Source organism: Misgurnus anguillicaudatus, chromosome 24, assembly GCF_027580225.2.
Source record: "Misgurnus anguillicaudatus chromosome 24, ASM2758022v2, whole genome shotgun sequence".
NCBI lineage: Eukaryota > Metazoa > Chordata > Actinopteri > Cypriniformes > Cobitidae > Misgurnus > Misgurnus anguillicaudatus.
The window spans coordinates 41,180,951-41,201,072 of record NC_073360.2 but is presented as its reverse complement, the minus strand read 5'-3'; the positions used below and the strand labels follow the sequence as shown (position 1 = coordinate 41,201,072).

Genomic DNA, 20,122 nt, shown 5'->3' with positions numbered 1-20,122 from the left:
GTAATGCAGCAGATATAACTTTACTTACTTTTCACATTCACGCACACTCTGAGGAAAAATGACCCTTACGAAAATTAACCATGGTTTTACTACAGTTAAGACCAAAAAACCATGGTTACTGTAGTAAAACCATGGCTACCACAAAATAACCATGGTTTTGACAACCATGGTTTTCAAAAACCATAGTTAAACCATGGTTAGTGTAGTAAAACCATGGTTTTGCTCATAGTAATCAATTGACCAAAAAAACATGGTTACTACACTTTTACCACAATAAAACCATGGTTAATTTTCGTAAGGGGACACCCGCCATTATGTCCGAATCGACAGACGATCTCTGTAGTACTGAAAATTAACTGTAATGACGAACGCCTATCTCTATCATACTGCATACTAAGTGCGTGACATCAGATAAAATACACAAACCAGTGCGCACTTTTCTACTCTTTTACAAGCACTGAATAAACGGGAGAAAACATGAAACATAAAGCATGATTGACTAAATAATAACAACTCTAACATAACTTTGGGGCCTTTTCTACACTTAGAGTCATGAGTCATTTTGTACCCACCAGTTTTAACTTCCGTCCATAATAATTTGACTTTTGGTTCAAATTTTTGGACTGTTTTCAGTGGATATGAGGAGCAATATGAGAGAGAAATTTGGTAATCATTGTACGATCTAACAAAAATGTATTATAATATTAATATATATTATATTTCTAATTAAAATATTTCTAATAATCAGAAATGCGCTCTCCGCTCACCAGCTCTGATCGGAACAAACCCGAACCTCACTGACTGCTGAAATTGCGCAGAAACATCAAAATATTACCAGCTTTTTAAAATGGTTTTAAAACTAAACATTTAGACTATTTTAGCACAAATTATGAGCTTATTGACGATTTTTTTTTATAATTCTTGACTAAATTAGAATATAGTAAAATTTGGGGGGGTTTTTTGGAAAAAAGTTTTAGGTGGGCCTGTTGAGAAGTGGGGCCGTGCCTGAGCTACAGGACATCGTCTTTCAAAACATAACCTCCGCGAAAGAGAAAAAAATGAATGCGTCTCTGTCCACAGCACATTTTCAAAACATTTTAATTCATAAAAATAAATCTTGAGAACATGAACTTCATCACTGCATTTGCAGGAATTGTAAAAAACGTTTTCTTATTAACTCATGAAGCAGCCTAACGCAATATTTTTACTCTAATAGCTTGTCTTTCCCCACACATATGAACTGTGATCATGCACTACGAAAAAACATGCACGAATTAAATCTTGAATGCAAAACTATATGGCACAACGTGTCAACTTAAACATTAATATGAACAATGGATTGATTGCAAAGTTAAGCCATTACAGTAGAAACAGTAGTTTTACTGTTGCTTTTAAAGTAATAACGTTAACTTTACACTACGATGCTGAGCTACAGTGAAATGATAGAATAGACAGATGCATTAACTGGACGCGCCCGCGCCACGCTAAATGCCTCATTGGCGTTTATATATGTGTAACTTCGGCCATTCTCAGTGGTGTGACTGGGACACTAACTCTGCTTGTCATCATAAACAGATAATCAGATGTGATGTTTATTCCCGCTTTATTAATATGCTGAATAATATGCTGCTGAATATGCTGCCTTCCTTCTTTGACACACAGCTCAACAACCATCTCGCAAATTTTGATAGGCTATTACTCGTGAGGTGTAACCGGGTGTGTAACCAATCAGATAGCGCCATGGGCGGGAGATTGAGCAAGTCTGCAGAGTGGTGAATACAGAGAGGCTGAAGTAGCGCTTTTAAAGTAAATTGACTGTAATCAAACCACGGATCCTTGATAAGTTTTGTGATCCGTCTTGCCACTAGTGTAGTAGCACTGATCACTTTGAGGGGGGGGTAAATGTATCTCCACCAGTGATAAAAATAAATAAGCAGAGGCAGGGATACATTGACCAGAAAGGGGGAAATCCCACGCATCCCCCTGGCAAATCGCACCCTGGTTTAACTGTAGTAAAACCATGGTTAATTTTCGTTAGGGGGGTCACCAGTACCAAAACAGTGGAGGGCGCTGTGATGGACAAACAAGTACTTACATCATTCAAAAACATTTATTTTTTTCGGTGAAAAACGTTCATATCGGCTGCATATGTCGTATACGGCGATACAGATATATCTGCGACATGCTCATATCAGCGATAAAATCGGAAAACCGATAAATCGGTCGGGCTCTGTTTATTACATTGTGATTGTGATTGTTGTTGTTATTATAAGGGTTTGTACAGTTGACTAGTGTTGTTGTAATTGTGTCAAAACAGTAGTATAAGAGTAAATTAAATTGGTTCAGCATATCTGTTATCGGGCACATAAGCATCCAAATAGTCGGTATCGGTAAAAAAACATTAACGGCCGATCTCTACTGAAGACATTCTGAGCACTTGGGAGTTTAGAACGACACAGGGAAAAGTGATAATTTGGGGGTGAACTATCCCTTTAAAAAATACTTCATCTTATTTTTAGAAGTGTCATCATATAATGCAACAAGGATTGTGAAAGTCGTTTTGTCGTTATTGCTCCGTTTGACGACTCTTACAAAAATGTGGATTACTCACAAATTATCACGCATAACCTTAATGGGCGGTTTCCCAGACAGGGATTAAACTAGTCCTAGACTAAAATAAATGTAAGAGCTGTACAAACTGAAAACAACTTGCACTGATGTATTTTAAGATATGTCAGTGCAAGTTGTTTTCAGTTTGAACAACCTTTGTTTGGCCTTAAAATGCACACCAGTAATGTTTTTAGTAAGGCATGTTTGTTCAAACTAGTTATATTACTTAATTAAACTAAGGCCTAGTTCTGACTTAAGCTAATCCCTCTCTGGGAAAACCGCCCTATATGTTTTTTCATTGATCACTAGTTATATTGTTATTGTTTTAATAAAATATACACTGTAAACTCAGATAAGTTCTACTAACTCAAAAAATTTAGGCAACTGATTGCCGCTATTTTCTTAAGTTAGCAAACTTAAAAGTTTTGAGTTCAGACAATTTCAATTCAAACCAAAAAATGTATTTATCTAAACTTAGTTTAAGTCTGATACAAATTAAATTAGATACGTTATGTAACTTTAATCGTAGAAGTAATGTTACTTAAATATTTTGTGGCAACTAATTGTCTTGTTTTTATACGTTTCCTGTACTCAAATACTTAAATTTTACAACTTAACAGTACACTGTAAAACCCGACAAGTTCAGAGTACTCAAAATATTAAAGTAAACCAACTACCATTTAATTTTTATTCGCAAATCACAGAAACAAATCATGTGACTCGTGTAAATGTAATACCAGTGAAAGTGTGATGAGATTGAGCTCAGTGCTGACTTTCACATAGTTATTGTTTATATGATAAATCAACACATTGTTGACTTACAGCCAAGTACAGGCACCACACTTCTGAACAATGGTAAGCCCAAAAATAAAACAAAAATAGCAAACTCTCCAACATAAATAAATGTTTAACACTACTGAGTCTTTTTCTTTACTAAAAACCCTATAAAATATCACTTAATTTAAAAAAATGCTGTTGTATTGTGTGCTCATGCAAAGCATGCTGGGAACTGGAAAATCCACAACTAATCGTGTTAATTTAACTTTAAACTGAAGTAAATTCACACATTTTGACTACCAGTGCCCGGTTGCATGAAACTCCTTAAGTGAGGGTTTCCCTGAGGGAGACAAAATCCCTGAGGTAAGGGATTTATTTAAGAGCGTTGCAACAAAGATATTAACTGTAACCCTTACCTAAGTGTTTATACTAAGTATTTTAGTATTTTTATTCTGTGGTTCAACATCTTTGTACCCGTGGGATACTTTTTACCCATCACTCAAAATGATATAAAGTGTCTACTAAGTAAAATGAAGCCATCATCATGTTCGCTAGATATTTTGCCGACTTCTCTGTTATTAAATGTGTTTGATTTAGTTGGTCCATATGTGGCGAAATTGATTAAACTCTCCCTTTTAACCGGTTCTGTGCCAAGCCTTTTTAAACAGGCAGTTGTTACTCCCATACTGAAAAAGCCCAATTAAGATTCCTTTGAACCAACAAATTACAGGCCTATATCTAAATTACCTTTTTATCTAAAATCCTTGAGAAAGTGGTGGCAGGGCAATTGACTGCATTCCTCGAGGGAAACAGGCTATTGGACAAGTTTTAGTCGGGTTTTTGCAACTATAAGTTTTATAGAACTCAATTACCTGATCTGATGCAATGGTATCACAAAGCAGTCACTGATTACTCATTTTCAATAAGTACTACCAATTTTTGGATGGGCCTTTCAATTACTGTGGGCTTGGAGCGTTGATTTTGTTTTCGCTCTCCTAATTGCAACTTGACTCGCCTTACAAGACCATCACTTCCTTCAATGGTTTCCACCACTCTGCCTAATTGCCACTGACCTCTGGAAAGCATATCATCTTTGATGATTACAACATCATCCACTTGAAGGTTACGGCGAGGAATATGCCATTTCTGACGTGCTGCAATGTTGAGAAGGTATTCCTTCTTCCAACGACTCCAAAATTGTTCGATTGATCTTTTAGTGGCATACACATCTTGTTTTACAAACTTTCCTGGAGGTGGAAGAGCAACATCAGACTTCATCATTATCAGATGGTTTGGGGTCAATGGTTCGAATGAATTTGGATCATTAATCCCATCTACTGTTAGAGGGCGGCTGTTTACAATTGCCATTGCTTCATAGAACAACGTTCTGAGTGATGCGTCATCAAGCCTGCCTGGGCATAAAGCAAGTGTGGCATTGAGTACATTTCACACAGTACGTATCTGGCGCTCCCAGACACCTCCAGCATGGCTTGCAGAAGGAGCATTAAAGACAAACTCGCATTGCCTTTCTGTAAGAAAGATCTCCAAGGCGTTGGTGTCAATCTCTTTTAATGATTTTGCGAATTCATTTTTAGCTCCAACAAAGTTAGTGCCGTGGTCACAATGAAGTTTGCGAACTGCTCCTCTGAGGCTGATAAAGCACCTTAGGGCATTGATAAAGGAGTCTGTAGAAAGGTCCTCAATCATTTCAATATGGACTGCACGAGATGATAGACAAGTGAATAATAGGCCATATCTCTTAAGCTCCTTACGAGCTCTCTTCACAATAAATGGCCCGAAACAGTCCATACCACAGTAACCGAATGGAGCGGAAACCTCAACACGTTCTCTGGGAAGTTCTGCCATACGCTGTTCTTCAGCTGGTCGTCTGAGTTTTCGACATTGCACACACTTGTTGTATGAACTTGGCAACGGACTTACTGCCTCCAATGATCCAGAATCCATTCATTCTTAACTCCATTTGAGTTTGGCTTCTTCCCTGATGATGAACTTTTGTGTGGTAATGTGACAGAATTAGTCTAGTGATGTGGTTACCTTTTGGAAGTATTACAGGATGTTTTAGATCTTGACTGAGAGATGAGTGTTTTAGCCTCCCACCAACACGAAGGATGCCATTGTCCAAAATAGGATCCAGAGGGTACAGTGCGCTTGAATTTGGTAGGGCTTCTCCTCTTTCAATTATTTGCATTTCCTTTGAGAATGCTTGCTGCTGTACAAGCTTGATGACCACCTTGGCAGCTCTCTCACGTTCTTCAACTGTCACATGATCACTGTTGTATGTCTGTTTGTGGCCCAATCTGTTTATTCTTGCAACCACCCTCAGAAGCATAGACCAAGAAGATAATCGACTTAAGCGACTGAGGATGTCTGCTCCGTCTCTGACTGAGGTCACAAAGGTTTGGACTGATTTAACTTCAGGATCACCAACAAGCAGGTTCACAGGTGTGTATGGTGTTGCATTTACTTCCTGTTCCCACAGGAATTTGGGTCCTGATAACCACATTGATGTAGAGATGGCAGATGCATTAAGCCCTCTAGATGCACAATCAGCAGGGTTATCTGTTGTATTGACGTAACACCACTGACTAGGATCTGTGACATCTCGTATCAGCTGCACTCGATTTGCGACAAAAACATGAAACCTACGGGCTTCGTTGTTAATGTATGCTAAAACGACCTGCGAGTCTGTCCAGAAGGACTCTTGGTCAATCTTCATCTCCAGCTCATTTTTCAGCATGACACTCATTCTGGCAGATATGACAGCGGCTGAGAGTTCTAACCTGGGAATGCTTATGACCTTTGTAGGTGAGACCCTGGCTTTAGCCATCACCAGACTGCAGTGGACTTCACCTTTGTCATTTTTGAAGCGGAGGTAGGAGCAAGCACCATATCCTGCATTACTCGCATCAGAGAAGTGATGTAACTCCGTTCTGACTATGTCACTGAAAGTATGTGGGTGATAACATCTTGGTAATACTACTTTCTTGAGTTTTAGAAGATCATTTTTCCAATCTACCCATTGTGGATGCAAGTCATCAGGAAGTTCGTTGTCCCATTCAGTACCTCTACGACACAGTTCTTGTAGGATACACTTTCCCTGTAGAATAAATGGGGCGACAAACCCAAGAGGGTCATATAGTGAGGCTATAACAGACAGAATACCACGGTGAGTCAATGGTTGATCCTTAAGGTCGATGCTGAAACTGAATGTGTCATCCTTTGTTGACCATTGAATGCCGAGTACACGTCCAGCTGGTGTTGCTTCAAGATTAAAGTCAAGAGGCTTTGATGTTGTTGCCTTTTCTGACAGGTTTAAACAACTCAGAACGTCTTCCTTATTTGAGTTAAATTTGTGAAGCCGTAAACCTCCATGTTTACACACTCTTTGAGCTTGCATTGTTAGTTCTTTGGCTTCACTGGTTGAGGGAACACTGGTTAACCCATCATCCACGTAAAAGTTCTTCTCAATGAATGCAGAGGCTGATGGATAGTTAACCTTGTGCTGCTGTGCCAGGTACTTTAAGCCAAAATTAGCACACCCAGGTGAAGACGTGGCACCAAAGAGGTGGACTGCCATGCGATATTCTTGAGGCTATTTCTCCAAGTCTCCACCCTCCCACCATAAGAATCTCAGGTAATTGCGTTCATCAGGTGGGACGAGAAACTTGTGAAACATCTTCTCTATGTCACAGATAACTGCAACAGGCTCCTTTCTGAAACGGCACAGCACTCCCACAAAGGAATTGGTTAGATCAGGCCCAGTCAGAAGAGTGTCATTTAAAGATATTCCACGAAACTTTGCTGAACAATCGAATACTACCCTCAGCTTGTTTGGTTTCTGAGGGTGGTACACCCCATGGTGTGGGATGTACCACACCGTCTCTCCACTTGGTATAGCTGGAGCTTGTTCGGCATCACCTCTGATGATCATCTCATCCATGAAAGCCTTGTAGTGATCATAATATTGTTTATTGGGCTTGAGCCGTTTCTTTAAGTGTTGTAGTCGAGCAGTTGCTAGCCCTTTGTTATTGGGTAGTGAGGGTCGGCTGCTGCACTTAAATGGGAGAGGAAGCTCGTAATGTCCATTATCCTTCTGATGAATATTGGCACTGAGGTGCTGTATGAAACGAACATCCTCTTGTGACACACATTTATCCTCATAAGCTTTCTCATTGAAATCTGACTCAAGAATTTTCAAGATATCATTGGGCGATGGGACAGGTATTTCCTTTACCGCAACACGGTGGACAAAGCTCTGATTTCCTTGTCGGTCAAGGTGTGGATTAGACAGGCCTATAATACTCCACCCAAGCACAGTTCTTTGAGCGAAAGGCTCATTCTCACCACCTACTATGGCTTCCAAGGGAGCTAGAGCAGATGGGCAGTCAAATCCAATTAAAAGTCCGACTTCACAGTTCAAAAGTGGTGACAGCTGACTTGCTAAGTGTCTGAGGTGACTCCACTGAAGCGCTGTGTTCTTGGTGGGAATATACGACTTGTCCACTGGAATGAAGTCTCTTGTGTATGCTTGCTGTAGTGGTATAGAACATGCAGATTGTAGTCCTCTTACTTTAAGTCCACAGACTCTCTTACTGGCAGTGATCGTGTCGGCAGCTGTCATGGTGCTGAGCCTCAATTGCACAGGTTGTGAGACAACATTCAAACCTTCAAGAAGATCTTCCAAGATGAAACTTGAGTCGCTCTGGGTGTCAAGTAGAGCATACGTTAATACTTCTCTTTGGGGTTCGTCCACTGTAGAGATGAAAACTGGCACAATGCTGGAAGTAGCAGGAGAACATTGAGTGAGTGCGTGGGTCATGACTTTATTAACTTCCTCCATTGCTTGAACATTCGTAGAAGCCCCTTTAGGGTCCTTTTGAAGGAGCTTTATCCCTTTCTTCATGTAAGCAGGGAGGATGACTTCTTCCGCACGTACCACATGTATGTCTTCTTCTACAGTCTTTACTCATGTGTCCCTTTCTGAGACAACCGAAACAGAGGTGGGTTTCATGAATGAAGGCTTTCTTTTCTTCAGTAGTCTTTCCAGCAAATGTAGAGCATTGAGCAATGTGATGTTTTTCATCCTTGCAGAAAAGGCACGATGTCTTTGGCTTAGAGCTGTACATCTCTGGTCTTTCTGAGCTTAAATCCTTCACCTGAACCTTTGTATTGAGAGCCTTAGCACGCTTGGGGAACCTTTCATCTGCGTTCTTTTGATTCATAAATAGTGCAGAGGTTATAGGATTACAAGCTATTTTTGCTTCCTTTTGCAGAAATTCTGTGAAGCGTTTGAAACTTGGATAGTCACCTGATGTGTCCAGCTCTTCCACCACGATTCGGTTCCACTTTCTCACAATCCATTCGGGGAGTTTCTTTAACAGCTTGTGGTTTTCTTCAGAATCATTTAGGATGGCTAATCCTTTTACGTGAGGAATTGCCTCGACACAACCTTGTAGGAAATCTGTGAAGTCTCGTAATGCCAGTGGGTCATTTGCTCCAATTTTGGGCCATCTCATCAGCTTGTCACGAAATGCTCTTTGGATTACGAACGAGTTCCCATACCTTTCCTGTAACACTTTCCAGGCACCTTGATACGCATCCTCAGAGTTTCTGTAGAAATATCCCTCCACCACTTTGCGAGCTTCCCCAGCAAGGTAATTCTTCAGATAGAACATTTTTTCACCAGCAGGAAGAGGTTTTCGATCAATGAGGGCCATGAGTGATTCATCTTCCAATCTATGAATTTTAGAGGGTCACCAACAAAGACAGTGGGTTCTGGAACTGGCAGCCGATGTGTGCTTAGTGAGTTTGCTATTGCTTGAGCTAGATTTGCAGTTTCCTGAGGTGATGTAACTTCATATCCTTCACATGATGCTTGCTGAGGTAGGAACGACTGTGCTTCTGGGTTCAGTTGAGATGTTAGCTCTGTCCTTTGGCAGCCATTGTGAATGCTAGGGCCTTCGTCATCTTCACAGCGATGAAGGTTGCCTTCCAAATCGTTATACACTTTGACACGAGCTGCTGCTACTTTAACTTCTTTGTCAACTTGTAGCTGTTGTAGGCTTTTCTTTTCCTCAACTAGCCTTAACTGCATTTCAGCCTCTTTCTGCTTTATCTCCGCTAACATTCTCGATTCACAAAGCTTCCAATCATGCTCCATCTTATCGAGCTTAGCTTGTTGATTGTGAATTTCTTGTAAAGCTTTAGCTTGTTCCAGTTTCGCTGTGAATTCTGCCTGTGCATCAGCACGCTTACTTGAGACTTTAGAAGTCTTTGATTGGTTATCGGATCCCAGTGATGACTCTGAAACGACTGTGTTTGTTACTGTGCATCCGAAGACGGATCCAAATTCCTCCTTATTCAGCGCCTGCCTTACTCTTTCCTTCACAAGCTCTTCGTTGTAACTTTCATTAAATGTCTCCAGTCGTTTACTGACAAGATCAGTGATCTCTGCAGTTAGTGCAGCACAGGCATCCATACGTTTAACAATGTCTGGAGTAGTAGTGTGGTTACGCAGAATTGGTTCATATCGCTGATAGACTGAATCATGTCTGCCTTGAATGTCCTGCTGTATTTGATCCAGGTCTTCACGTGTACAGAATGTTTTCAAGTTTGATCTAGCCTCTCTTGCAGCCTGCTTCCAGGACTCGTATGTCTTATGGAAGGACTTTTCCTATTTCTTTGCTTCGAGCTCATGCATCTCTCGACCTTTCTCTGTGAAGCTTCTTTCACGTGAGCTTGCTCTGATCTGTTGCACTGGTGGGTTGCTTATTTCTTCAGCTGGAAGTGGCATCTCCTCAACTTGTTCAACTTCCTTTTCAGGTGGGTTTTCCATGGCCTCTTTAATTTTGCTTACTTCTTTAAACTGGGCAACTTAAGCTATAAGTGATACCATTTCCATCAGACCTCTAAATTGTAAGCACTCAAAAATATTAGCAAGGAGAATCAACACAAATGCACAACAGTAAACACTTTTAACATTTAAATATGTCCCTTGTAATAAATCAGAAATTTCAGTGTTTACAAACAGTAATAAAGTTAACTGTACTCTTTGTGTATGACCTTTTAAATGTCCAAGATAAATCTTCAACAATCAACATTCAAATTTAACACACAAGTTTTTATAGTCTTTAAATAATCAAGTACACTTGAATATTTACTTGTGGTTTTACTTGTTCAATTTAAATGTCTCTTGTAGTTTTATCCTTCAATTTAATAGTCCAAAAAATATTCTCCTTTTCATTTGAACATGTCAACTTACAGAGTTCCAATGAATGGATGCAGCTCACGTGGAAATACGATTTAACTCACAGTCTCAATCTTATCTGTAATGTTAAACGGTGCCTTGCCACCACCTTGCGATCTTTCCCTTTAAGCAGTTACAATGACGTCACGATCCGCTGTGTCTGCGCAGACGTCCGCAGCGCCGTGCTGATCCTCGTGCGGCGTTGTGATGAACTCTCTCGAACAGAGCAGCGAAGTGATGCAGAGCCCCGATAAGCATCAAGTTTCACTGTAGCAGCCCCTTGGCATCGACAAACGAGACGGATAGTTTCGACGGGTGCTTAATCCTTTTTATTTTCGCTCGCTTTGAGCGCCATTAACCGTGCCTTCGAGAAACGTTGCGTTGTTGCACCGTGAAACTAAATAAAGAAACCATATACTCATAAATACAAAACTTATGTACAAATGACACATTATTTAAACAAATACATATTTACAGATACCCAAAAGGCAATTACATTATAACATACATGAAAAAATTAACCAAAAGAGCTTGACAAATAACACGTGACATACGAAATTATATATTACTTTAAAATATAACATGCAAAACACACAATAAAGACACATACCTCCCTCCGCTTGCCAAAGGGTACTAAATCAACCAAAACGTAAAGTGCATCCACTTTTACAATATATATTCCAAACTTTAATAAACAGCATGTGGGAACCACCATGTGCTCCTCGTCTGCGCCTGTCTCTCTTCTACCTGCGATAAGCGTTACGTAGAGGGCGTGCGTGCACGCACACATAACACATTTAAAGTGACACACACATACATATTTTGCGGTCATTTACAAAGATGTTATGTGTCTTTACTCCCTTAAATTCATCATCTCTCATTTTTGCTTCCATTTTCCTGCTTTGCACAAAACATTTCTGATGTCCATCACATGCGTCAATGATCGGGTGAAAATAAGATTTTCATTATTATTTAGAAACTTACTTTAACGTGCCCCAGTAAAAGGGGTCTAGCGACGCCCCTGGCGGAGACGCGGTTGCTGTAGTTACAAAATCTCACAGCGGTAACAAATCAACGCACGCAGCTCAACAGACGGCGCATTTGTGTACAATGAAACATCGCAAATAACAGACTGTAAAGTACCGCGTGTATAAAACCTCAAAGCAATTCAAACTGGAAACACTTTAGATTGACGGACGATCAAACCGCTATTCTCCTAATAAATACACATCACTTTTCTCTAGGGATTATTTCGATCGTCAGAAATGTGTGTTGGTACTTCATTTTCTTAAATAACCATACAATCAGCCATCGCGTGTGACGTTAAGGGACCTGTTATAGGCCCTTAAGTTTTTAAGGGAAAATTTGACTTAAGGACTTTGTTGCAACGCATAGCAGAACTTAAGGTAATACTTTTTTAGCATTTAAGGGTAAATACTTATTGACAGCCTTAAGGTTCACTTAAGGGTTTTTCTTGCAACCCATTTTTTATTAAGGGCACCCTTAACCTTATATTTAAGGGATTTCTTAGCTTAAGGACTTTCATGCAACCGGGCACAGGTATTTTCCATTACAAGTTAGTTTTACTGTTTGGGTTTACGGTGTAAAAAATAATTATTACACTTTTTTTTGCTGCATATGTTTACAAATTTTGGTTTATTTGATGTGCAATGACCCAGCTGTAATAACAGGACTGACACCTGTCTTCTGTCTATATGTGTGAATCTAGAAAAAAACAGGATCTCACTTCTTCATTCACAATTTAATTGTTTCATGTTTCTTTCAGATGTGAAGAGTGATTCATGTTTGGATATAGAAATATCGTCTTCAACATCAAAAGAGCAACTGACAGCACAAACTCTTTCCTGCATCACCTGTGAAAAGACATTCAGCTCACAGAGACTTTTAGAGAGACATGAGAGAAAACACACAGAACAGAAACTCTTCACCAGATCTGAGATCAGCTTTACTACCTTACAAGAGAAGAAACTTCATTCAGAAGACCACAGAGAGAAGAAGAAGCAGTTTCACTGTGAGCAGTGTGGGAAGATGTGTGTCTCTTTCTCTGATCTAAATGTTCACATGAGGATACACAGTGATGAAAAGCCTTTCAACTGCACTGAATGTGGAAAATACTTCAGAAACAAACCAAATCTTAAAGTTCATCAGAGACTTCATACTGGAGAAAAACCTTTCAAATGCTCTCAGTGTGACATGGCGTTTGCTTGTTCAAGTAATTTAAAAGTTCATCAGAGGGTTCACACTGGAGAGAAACCTTATCACTGTAGTGTCTGTGGGAAGAGTTTTAGTCTAAAGTCTACCTTACTAAAGCACCAGAGAGTTCATACAGGTGAAAAACCTTACAAATGCTCTCAGTGTGACAAGACGTTTGCTCAGTCAGGTCATTTAAAAGCCCATCAGAGAGTTCACACTGGAGAGAAACCTTACGTCTGCACTCAATGTGGAAAGAGCTTCTCTAGGTCATCTCATTTAATAGATCATCAAAGAGTTCATACTGGAAAGAAACCTTATTACTGTAGTGTCTGTGGGAAGAGTTTCTTTAATTTACCTCAATTCAGAGTTCATCAAAGTGTTCATACTGGAAAGAAACCTTATCCCTGTGGTCTCTGTGGGAAGAGTTTCTTTAATTTACCTCAATTCAGAGTTCATCAAAGAGTTCATACTGGAGAGAAACCTTATCACTGTAGTGTCTGTGAGAAGAGTTTTAGTCTAAAGTCTACCTTACTAAAGCACCAGAGAGTTCATACAGGTGAAAAACCTTACAAATGCTCTCAGTGTGACAAGACATTTGCTTATTCAGGTCACTTCAAAACTCATCAGAGAGTTCACACTGGAGAGAAACCTTATCACTGTAGTGTCTGTGGGAAGAGTTTTAGTCTAAAGTGTACCTTACTAAAGCACCAGAGAGTTCATACAGGTGAAAAACCTTACAAATGCTCTCAGTGTGACAAGACTTTTGCTCAGTCAGGTCATGTAAAAGTCCATCAGAGGGTTCACACTGGAGAGAAACCTTACGTCTGCACTCAATGTGGAAAGCGCTTCTCTAATTCATCTCAATTCAGAGTTCATCAGAGAGTTCATACTGGAGAGAAACCTCATCACTGTAGTGTCTGTGGAAAGAGCTTCTTTAATTTACCTCAATTCAGAGTTCATCAAAGAGTTCATACTGGAGAGAAACCTTATCACTGTAGTGTCTGTGAGAAGAGTTTTTGTCAAGGGTCTTCATTACTAAAGCACAAGAGAATTCATACAGGTGAAAAACCTTTCAAATGCTCTCATTGTGACAAGACGTTTGCTTATTCAGGTCACCTCAAAGTTCATCAGAGAGTTCATACTGGAGAGAAACCTTATCACTGTAGTGTCTGTGGAAAGAATTTTAGTGTAAAGGATACCTTAATAAGGCACCAGAGAGTTCATACAGGTGAAAAACCTTATTACTGTAGTGTCTGCGAGAAGAGTTTTAATCGACTTGACATTTTAGTGACACACCTGAGAATTCATACAGGTGATAAACCTTACAAATGCTCTCAGTGTGACAAGATGTTTGCTCAGTCAGTTTCCTTAAAATCCCATCAGAGAGTTCACACTGGACAGAACCTTTAACTTTCCCCCGCCAGAAAAAAGTTTCTAGTGCCAGGATTTTCATGATTTTCACAAAAGTTTAATATCTTCCAGAAAACGTGCAATATATCAAATGAAAAAAATAGACCCTCTGCTTTAAAACAAAAAAAGACGTTTCATCCTACCTTCATTAGTTATCTTGTAATCACCTCTCAAATATGGGTAGGTTTCTTGAAAAACACAAAATGTTGAGCAAAAAGCTGAGATAATTGCATTTTTGTAAAGGACTTTTAATAGAGAGAGAGCGATCCATAAAAACATACACTGACATACAGCTGTTTGTCCTAGGGCAATACTTCTGAGTTGCAGAAGAGCACCACCTGGTGGATAATAGCGGTATTGCGGAAAGCCAGAATTACTCGTCATTGGCAGGGAAGTGTTTTTTCACTACAGCAATTGTGAACAGACCGTGGAAAACTGGAACTTGAATAATAGACTGAGGAGAAGAGCATCTAAATCGCTAACAGAGGGGTGTGTGGTGGTGTGCTGCTTTTGGGCTTCCAGGGCCACTTTTAGGGCCCTATTTTAACGATCTGAAGCGCAAGTGCGAAGCGCAAAGGGCAAGTGACTTTGTGGGCGGATCTTGGGCGCTGTTGCTGTTTTCCCGGCAGGAGAAATAACTCTTGCGCCAGGCGCAAATCAATAATGGTTTGGTCTGAAGTAGGTTCATTATTCATAGGTGTGGTTTGGGCATAACCTCAAATAAACCAATCAGAACGCTATCCAACATTCCCTTTAAACGCAAGTGCGCAAGTTCCATGGCAGGTTGCTATTATTATAACAGATTTACCAGGCGCACAACAGGTGCGGTTCACAGCCGAGGAGACCCACGTCGTTCTTGAAAGAGCAGTCAAAGACAGAGAAGTTATTTTGTATGGGGATTGGAGAAACGCAAGCAAGGTCCAACCCCAAAGTACACTTACAAATCAAGTTCATATACATTAAGGTTTCTTATGAAAATATTTTAATCATTATTTGCATGATAATTTTTTAACGCAGCCACATAAATAAAACTATCACCACAATGCTCACCACTATGATTGCCCTTATCTCATGTGTTAATATTTTTTATTGTAACAATTTATGATTTGCAAAAATAACTGTTGCATCTGTGTAGATTAGATAAGCAAAGTGTGTGCGCGTTGTGCACGCTATACATTATGGTCAGGCATGCGCCCTTAAAATAACATAATGAACCACGCGCAACGCGCCATTTACTTTAGACTAGTTTTTTTTTTTTTTTGGTCAGTGGCGCAATTGTTTTTTAAAACTTCAAAATAGCATCGGGGATGGTTTGCGCCGGAACACGCCTCCTTTTTTGCGCGGAACCGCCCAGGGAGCGCAAGTTCATTCCCTAGTTTGCCGACGTGCGTCTGTGGAGGGAAAAACCCGCTGTGCGCCGGTGCAAAATACGAATGATACATGTGTCACTGACAAAGTCAATTGCGCTGGGTGCAAGATAGGGCCCATAGTCTGTAACTACACTTATATGAATGCAGGTGAAGGCGGAAATGTGATAAACAAACTGGTTGGGTTAAGGGAAAGGGTGAGTTTAGATGCTCCAACATATCTGTTTATGAAACCATTTCTACATTGACAAATGTAGAAAATAAAATGCATCTAATCTGACGTATAAGGCAAAGAACCTTAAAACGTAACCACAGGTCGTATAAGCTTTGGCCGCTAGAGGGCACTACGTCCCTATCTGTCGTATTATGGTGCATGCATAAACTAACTATTAGGTCGTAATTTTTGAAGGACAATCTGCAGCAAACATACTGTAACTATATACAATAGTGTTGTTTTTCATTTTTTGACACATTTATCATTTTATATAATCTCTTTTATAAACTCTTTTGTTATGTGTCAAACTCATTTATTTTATGTTGTGTGCTATGTGATTTTAAGAATTGGTTTCAAAGTCTTAACGTCATGGACCATAATGTCATTAATTGTCCATTAACTTGGCTTGGATAGGAACACACTGAGAAAGAAAGTGTTCAGATTATTCAGTAAATGCTTTGTTCATTTTTACAATGATTATGTCTCCTGCCTTCTGCTATGGGCCTATATGCAAGCATGTCACACTTTCACTGCACAGACACCATATATTGTACAAAAGGTTTCTTTCTACTTTATTATTAGTATTTTAATGACAATCACAGTTGAATGTAATGTTGTAAAAATAACAAAGTCATTGTACAACTACAGTATACAGATGAAAATAAAGGCTTTAAACTTCAACCACTTTCATATGCACATTCAAGAAAGAATAATTTAAAATAATTTCTTCATATTCTTTTATTTTAGGGGGAAAAGGAAACAGTAGAATTCATAATCTTAAAACATAAGTAATATGAAAAATAGAAAATAACAACCTACCAGGACAATAGAAAAGAAACCGTTTTGCTACGGTATTTGTATATAGCCATGTATTTGTAGACAATCAATCAGCTTTACTGGATGTTTATTTTTAATAAGGGAGAATAAGTAAACCTGACTATAAATGTAGGTCCTATATAAATAAAGGTCCTGACTATAAAATGCTAGTTTTTACATTTAAGGGCAGGGTATCTGCTTTTGAAAAACTTTAGCTTACTAGCACTGAAATCATGATCCCACTCTCCATTTAAATCGCCATCCAAAGTCACACTTCCACCTATGGAGCTAGAATTAAATTATAGACAAGTGTAATTTAATAAAACTGAATATTTCCGTATTTGTAAAGATATTTACAAATTCAGTTTTTCAAGATAAATAAAAAAATATATACACTCAGATTCAGTATTCTAAATGCAACACGCAGAAAGTCAGATAATTCAGAAATAGATCAGTCACACTTCCAGTTTCCACAGGGAAAAGTAGAGGATCTAGGGCTGTTTCTCAATTCCAAGAACGCAAAGAACAGACTTGCGTTTTCGTGGAGATCGGTCTTGCCAGGCGACCTTGGAAGAACCGAACGCACTTGTGAGAATTTAGATGTTTGCGATCTTCCTGTATTAGCTGACCTCTTCAGATTAAACATTGCAACATTCATAAAGTGACAAACATACCATTATCTGCATTATTACATTCCCAGCAAACACACAACGTTCCCTTATTGTTCCCATTTGGTTATTTTTTGGAACCCTACAGTGTATAGGTTTTAATGGTAAAAGCTAATGGTTCATATCGGTCTTTTAATGGAAACCATTAGAATTTTCTGTAATGGTTTTATTGTTTTTTTTTTTCAGCAGGACGTTCCCAGAACGTTATTTTGGTGTTTCATTTGATAACCTAGAGAGAACGTTCCCTGTAGGTTATATTTATTATAACCTAAAGAGAACGTTCCCAGAAGGTTCCCTAGGTTTTTTAATATAACGAATACACTTTAATGATAGAAGCTCCTATAGGGCAGCGCATGAACCCAGCAAACACAGAACGTTCCCCTAACGTTAGATTTTGGTTATATTTTGGTTATTTTTTTGGGAACCAAAAAATAACGTTCTGGGAACGTTATTTTTGTTTTATTTTTTGCAACCATAAAATAACGTTCCCATAACGTTGTAGGGTGGTTATTTTTAAATAACCTAAAAATAACTTATACAGAACGTTATTTTTTGGTTCTTTTTTGGTTCTTTTTTTGGAACCATAAAATAACGTTCCCATAACGTTGCAGGGTGGTTATTTTTAAAATAACCTAAAAATAACTTATACAGAACGTTATTTTTTGGTTATTTTTTGGTTATTTTTTTGGAACCATAAAATAACGTTGCAGGGTGGTTATTTTTAAAATAACCTAAAAATAACTTATACAGAACGTTATTTTTTGGTTATTTTTTTTGGAACCACAAAATAACGTTCCCATAACGTTGCAGGGTGGTGATGTTTAAAATAACCCAAAAATAACTTATACAGAACGTTATTTTTTGGTTCTTTTTTGGGGTTTTTTTTGGAACCATAAAATAACGTTCCCATAACGTTGCAGGGTGGTTATTTTTAAAATAACCTAAAAATAACTTATACAGAACGTTATTTTTTGGTTCTTTTTTGGTTCTTTTTTTGGAACCATAAAATAACGTTCCCATAACGTTGCAGGGTGGTTATTTTTAAAATAACCTAAAAATAACTTATACAGAACGTTATTTTTTGGTTCTTTTTTGGTTCTTTTTTTGGAACCATAAAATAACGTTCCCATAACGTTGCAGGGTGGTTATTTTTAAAATAACCTAAAAATAACTTATACAGAACGTTATTTTTTGGTTATTTTTTGGTTATTTTTTGGTTTTCTGGAACCATAAAATAACCTAAAAATAACTTACACATGGCGTTCTCTAATGGTTATTTTTTGGTTATGTGTTTTTTTTAGGAAATGAAGTGAATGCATAATTAAACCCATTATTCCTTTAGTGTGCACGTCTAATATGCGCGTGCTTGTCTGCACGAGCTTACCGCCTTCTTCACGAGTACCCGCTTTATCTTGTGCTCAGGAAAAGCCGTTAATTTAAAAAATAACGGTCCTTTCGTTTTTACCTCAGAGACTAACATTATTTTAGCGGTTCTTTTGTCTCTTTCTTGATTTGGTAACTTAAATATGTGAGAAGAAATATATATACGAGTGATTTCCAATCGATTTGAGGAGAATATAATGTTAGAAACTTTTTATTGTTGTAAAAACGGATAGCCAACTAACTGTGGTAAGATCTTTTAACCTATAAAGTGACTGATTTATTTGTCATTGCGTTTTAACTTCAGAGTATAACATTCTAGCGATTTCTTTTTTGTTTCTTCATTAGCTTAAATATGTGAAAACGAAAATATATTTTAATTATTTCCATGAAGAGAATATGAAGTTAGAAGCTTTTGATTATTGTAAAAACTGAGAGAGAGATGCTGATTGTTGTTACTTAATAATGGAGAGGCGGCTGCTGTAAGGTCTGTTAAACTAAAGTGAATTAAATGTTTATATATTTTCAATAAATATCTGTTTTAAGTCTTCTTTATTGTGTTGAAGTCACTGGTTATTTATATATTTGATAAAATATAATGTTATCTAAATACATAATATGTGATGTGTTGAGGTATTTTTATATAAAATAACCTGTGTTATATAATGGTATAATATTTTAATAGACATTTTTTCCAGTAATAGCATAATTTAATTATTATAGATTTTGTATTAAATAAATTATTTTATTCCTCCTTATACGGAAATGTGTTTTACTTATTTTAGATAGATATGATAGATAAAAACACAGCATGGGATGTAGTAATAGACGTGCCATACTTTTGTAAGCCTTCACTTCTTCACTGAGGCTGGAGTCTTGAGCTCTGCGCGCTCTGTCAGTGCGTGCACGGAGCCGCGGCAACGCGCCCTCGCGCCCTGGTGAGATCATTTTTCACTCCATGTCAACTGTGCATTTTCCAAGGTTTGTATTTGGTTAGCCAGGAAAGTTTTCTTTACAGAAATAGAACGTTATTTTTAGGTTATTTTAACGTTTTCCTAACGTTAGCTTTTGGTTCCCATAACGTTATTTTCCAAGGTTTGTTTTTGGTTAGCCAGGAAAGTTTTCTTTACAGAAATAGAACATTATTTTTAGGTTATTTTAACGTTTTCCTAACGTTATTCCAACGTTTTCCTAACGGAAAACGTTAAAATAACCTAAAAATAATGTTCTATTTCTGTAAAGAAAACTTTCCTGGCTAACCAAAAACAAACCTTGGAAAATAACGTTATGGGAACCAAAAACTTACGTTAGGGGAACGTTTTGAGAACCAAAAACTAACGTTAGGGGAACGTTTTGGGAACCAAAAATTGTTAGCTGGGTTAGAAGCGTTTGATTGATG

General features: G+C 38.2%; 1 protein-coding gene across 1 annotated transcript in view; it reads left to right on the top strand.

Annotated features, from left to right (window-relative positions):
* LOC141349282 (uncharacterized) overlaps positions 1 to 20,122 on the top strand; it is a 212,579-nt gene that overhangs the window by 172,993 nt on the left and 19,464 nt on the right. Inside the window, exon 3 of the mRNA XM_073863405.1 lies at positions 12,441 to 14,275. Coding sequence (XP_073719506.1) covers positions 12,441 to 14,275 — 1,835 coding nt within the window. The remainder of the gene's footprint in view (positions 1 to 12,440; positions 14,276 to 20,122) is intronic.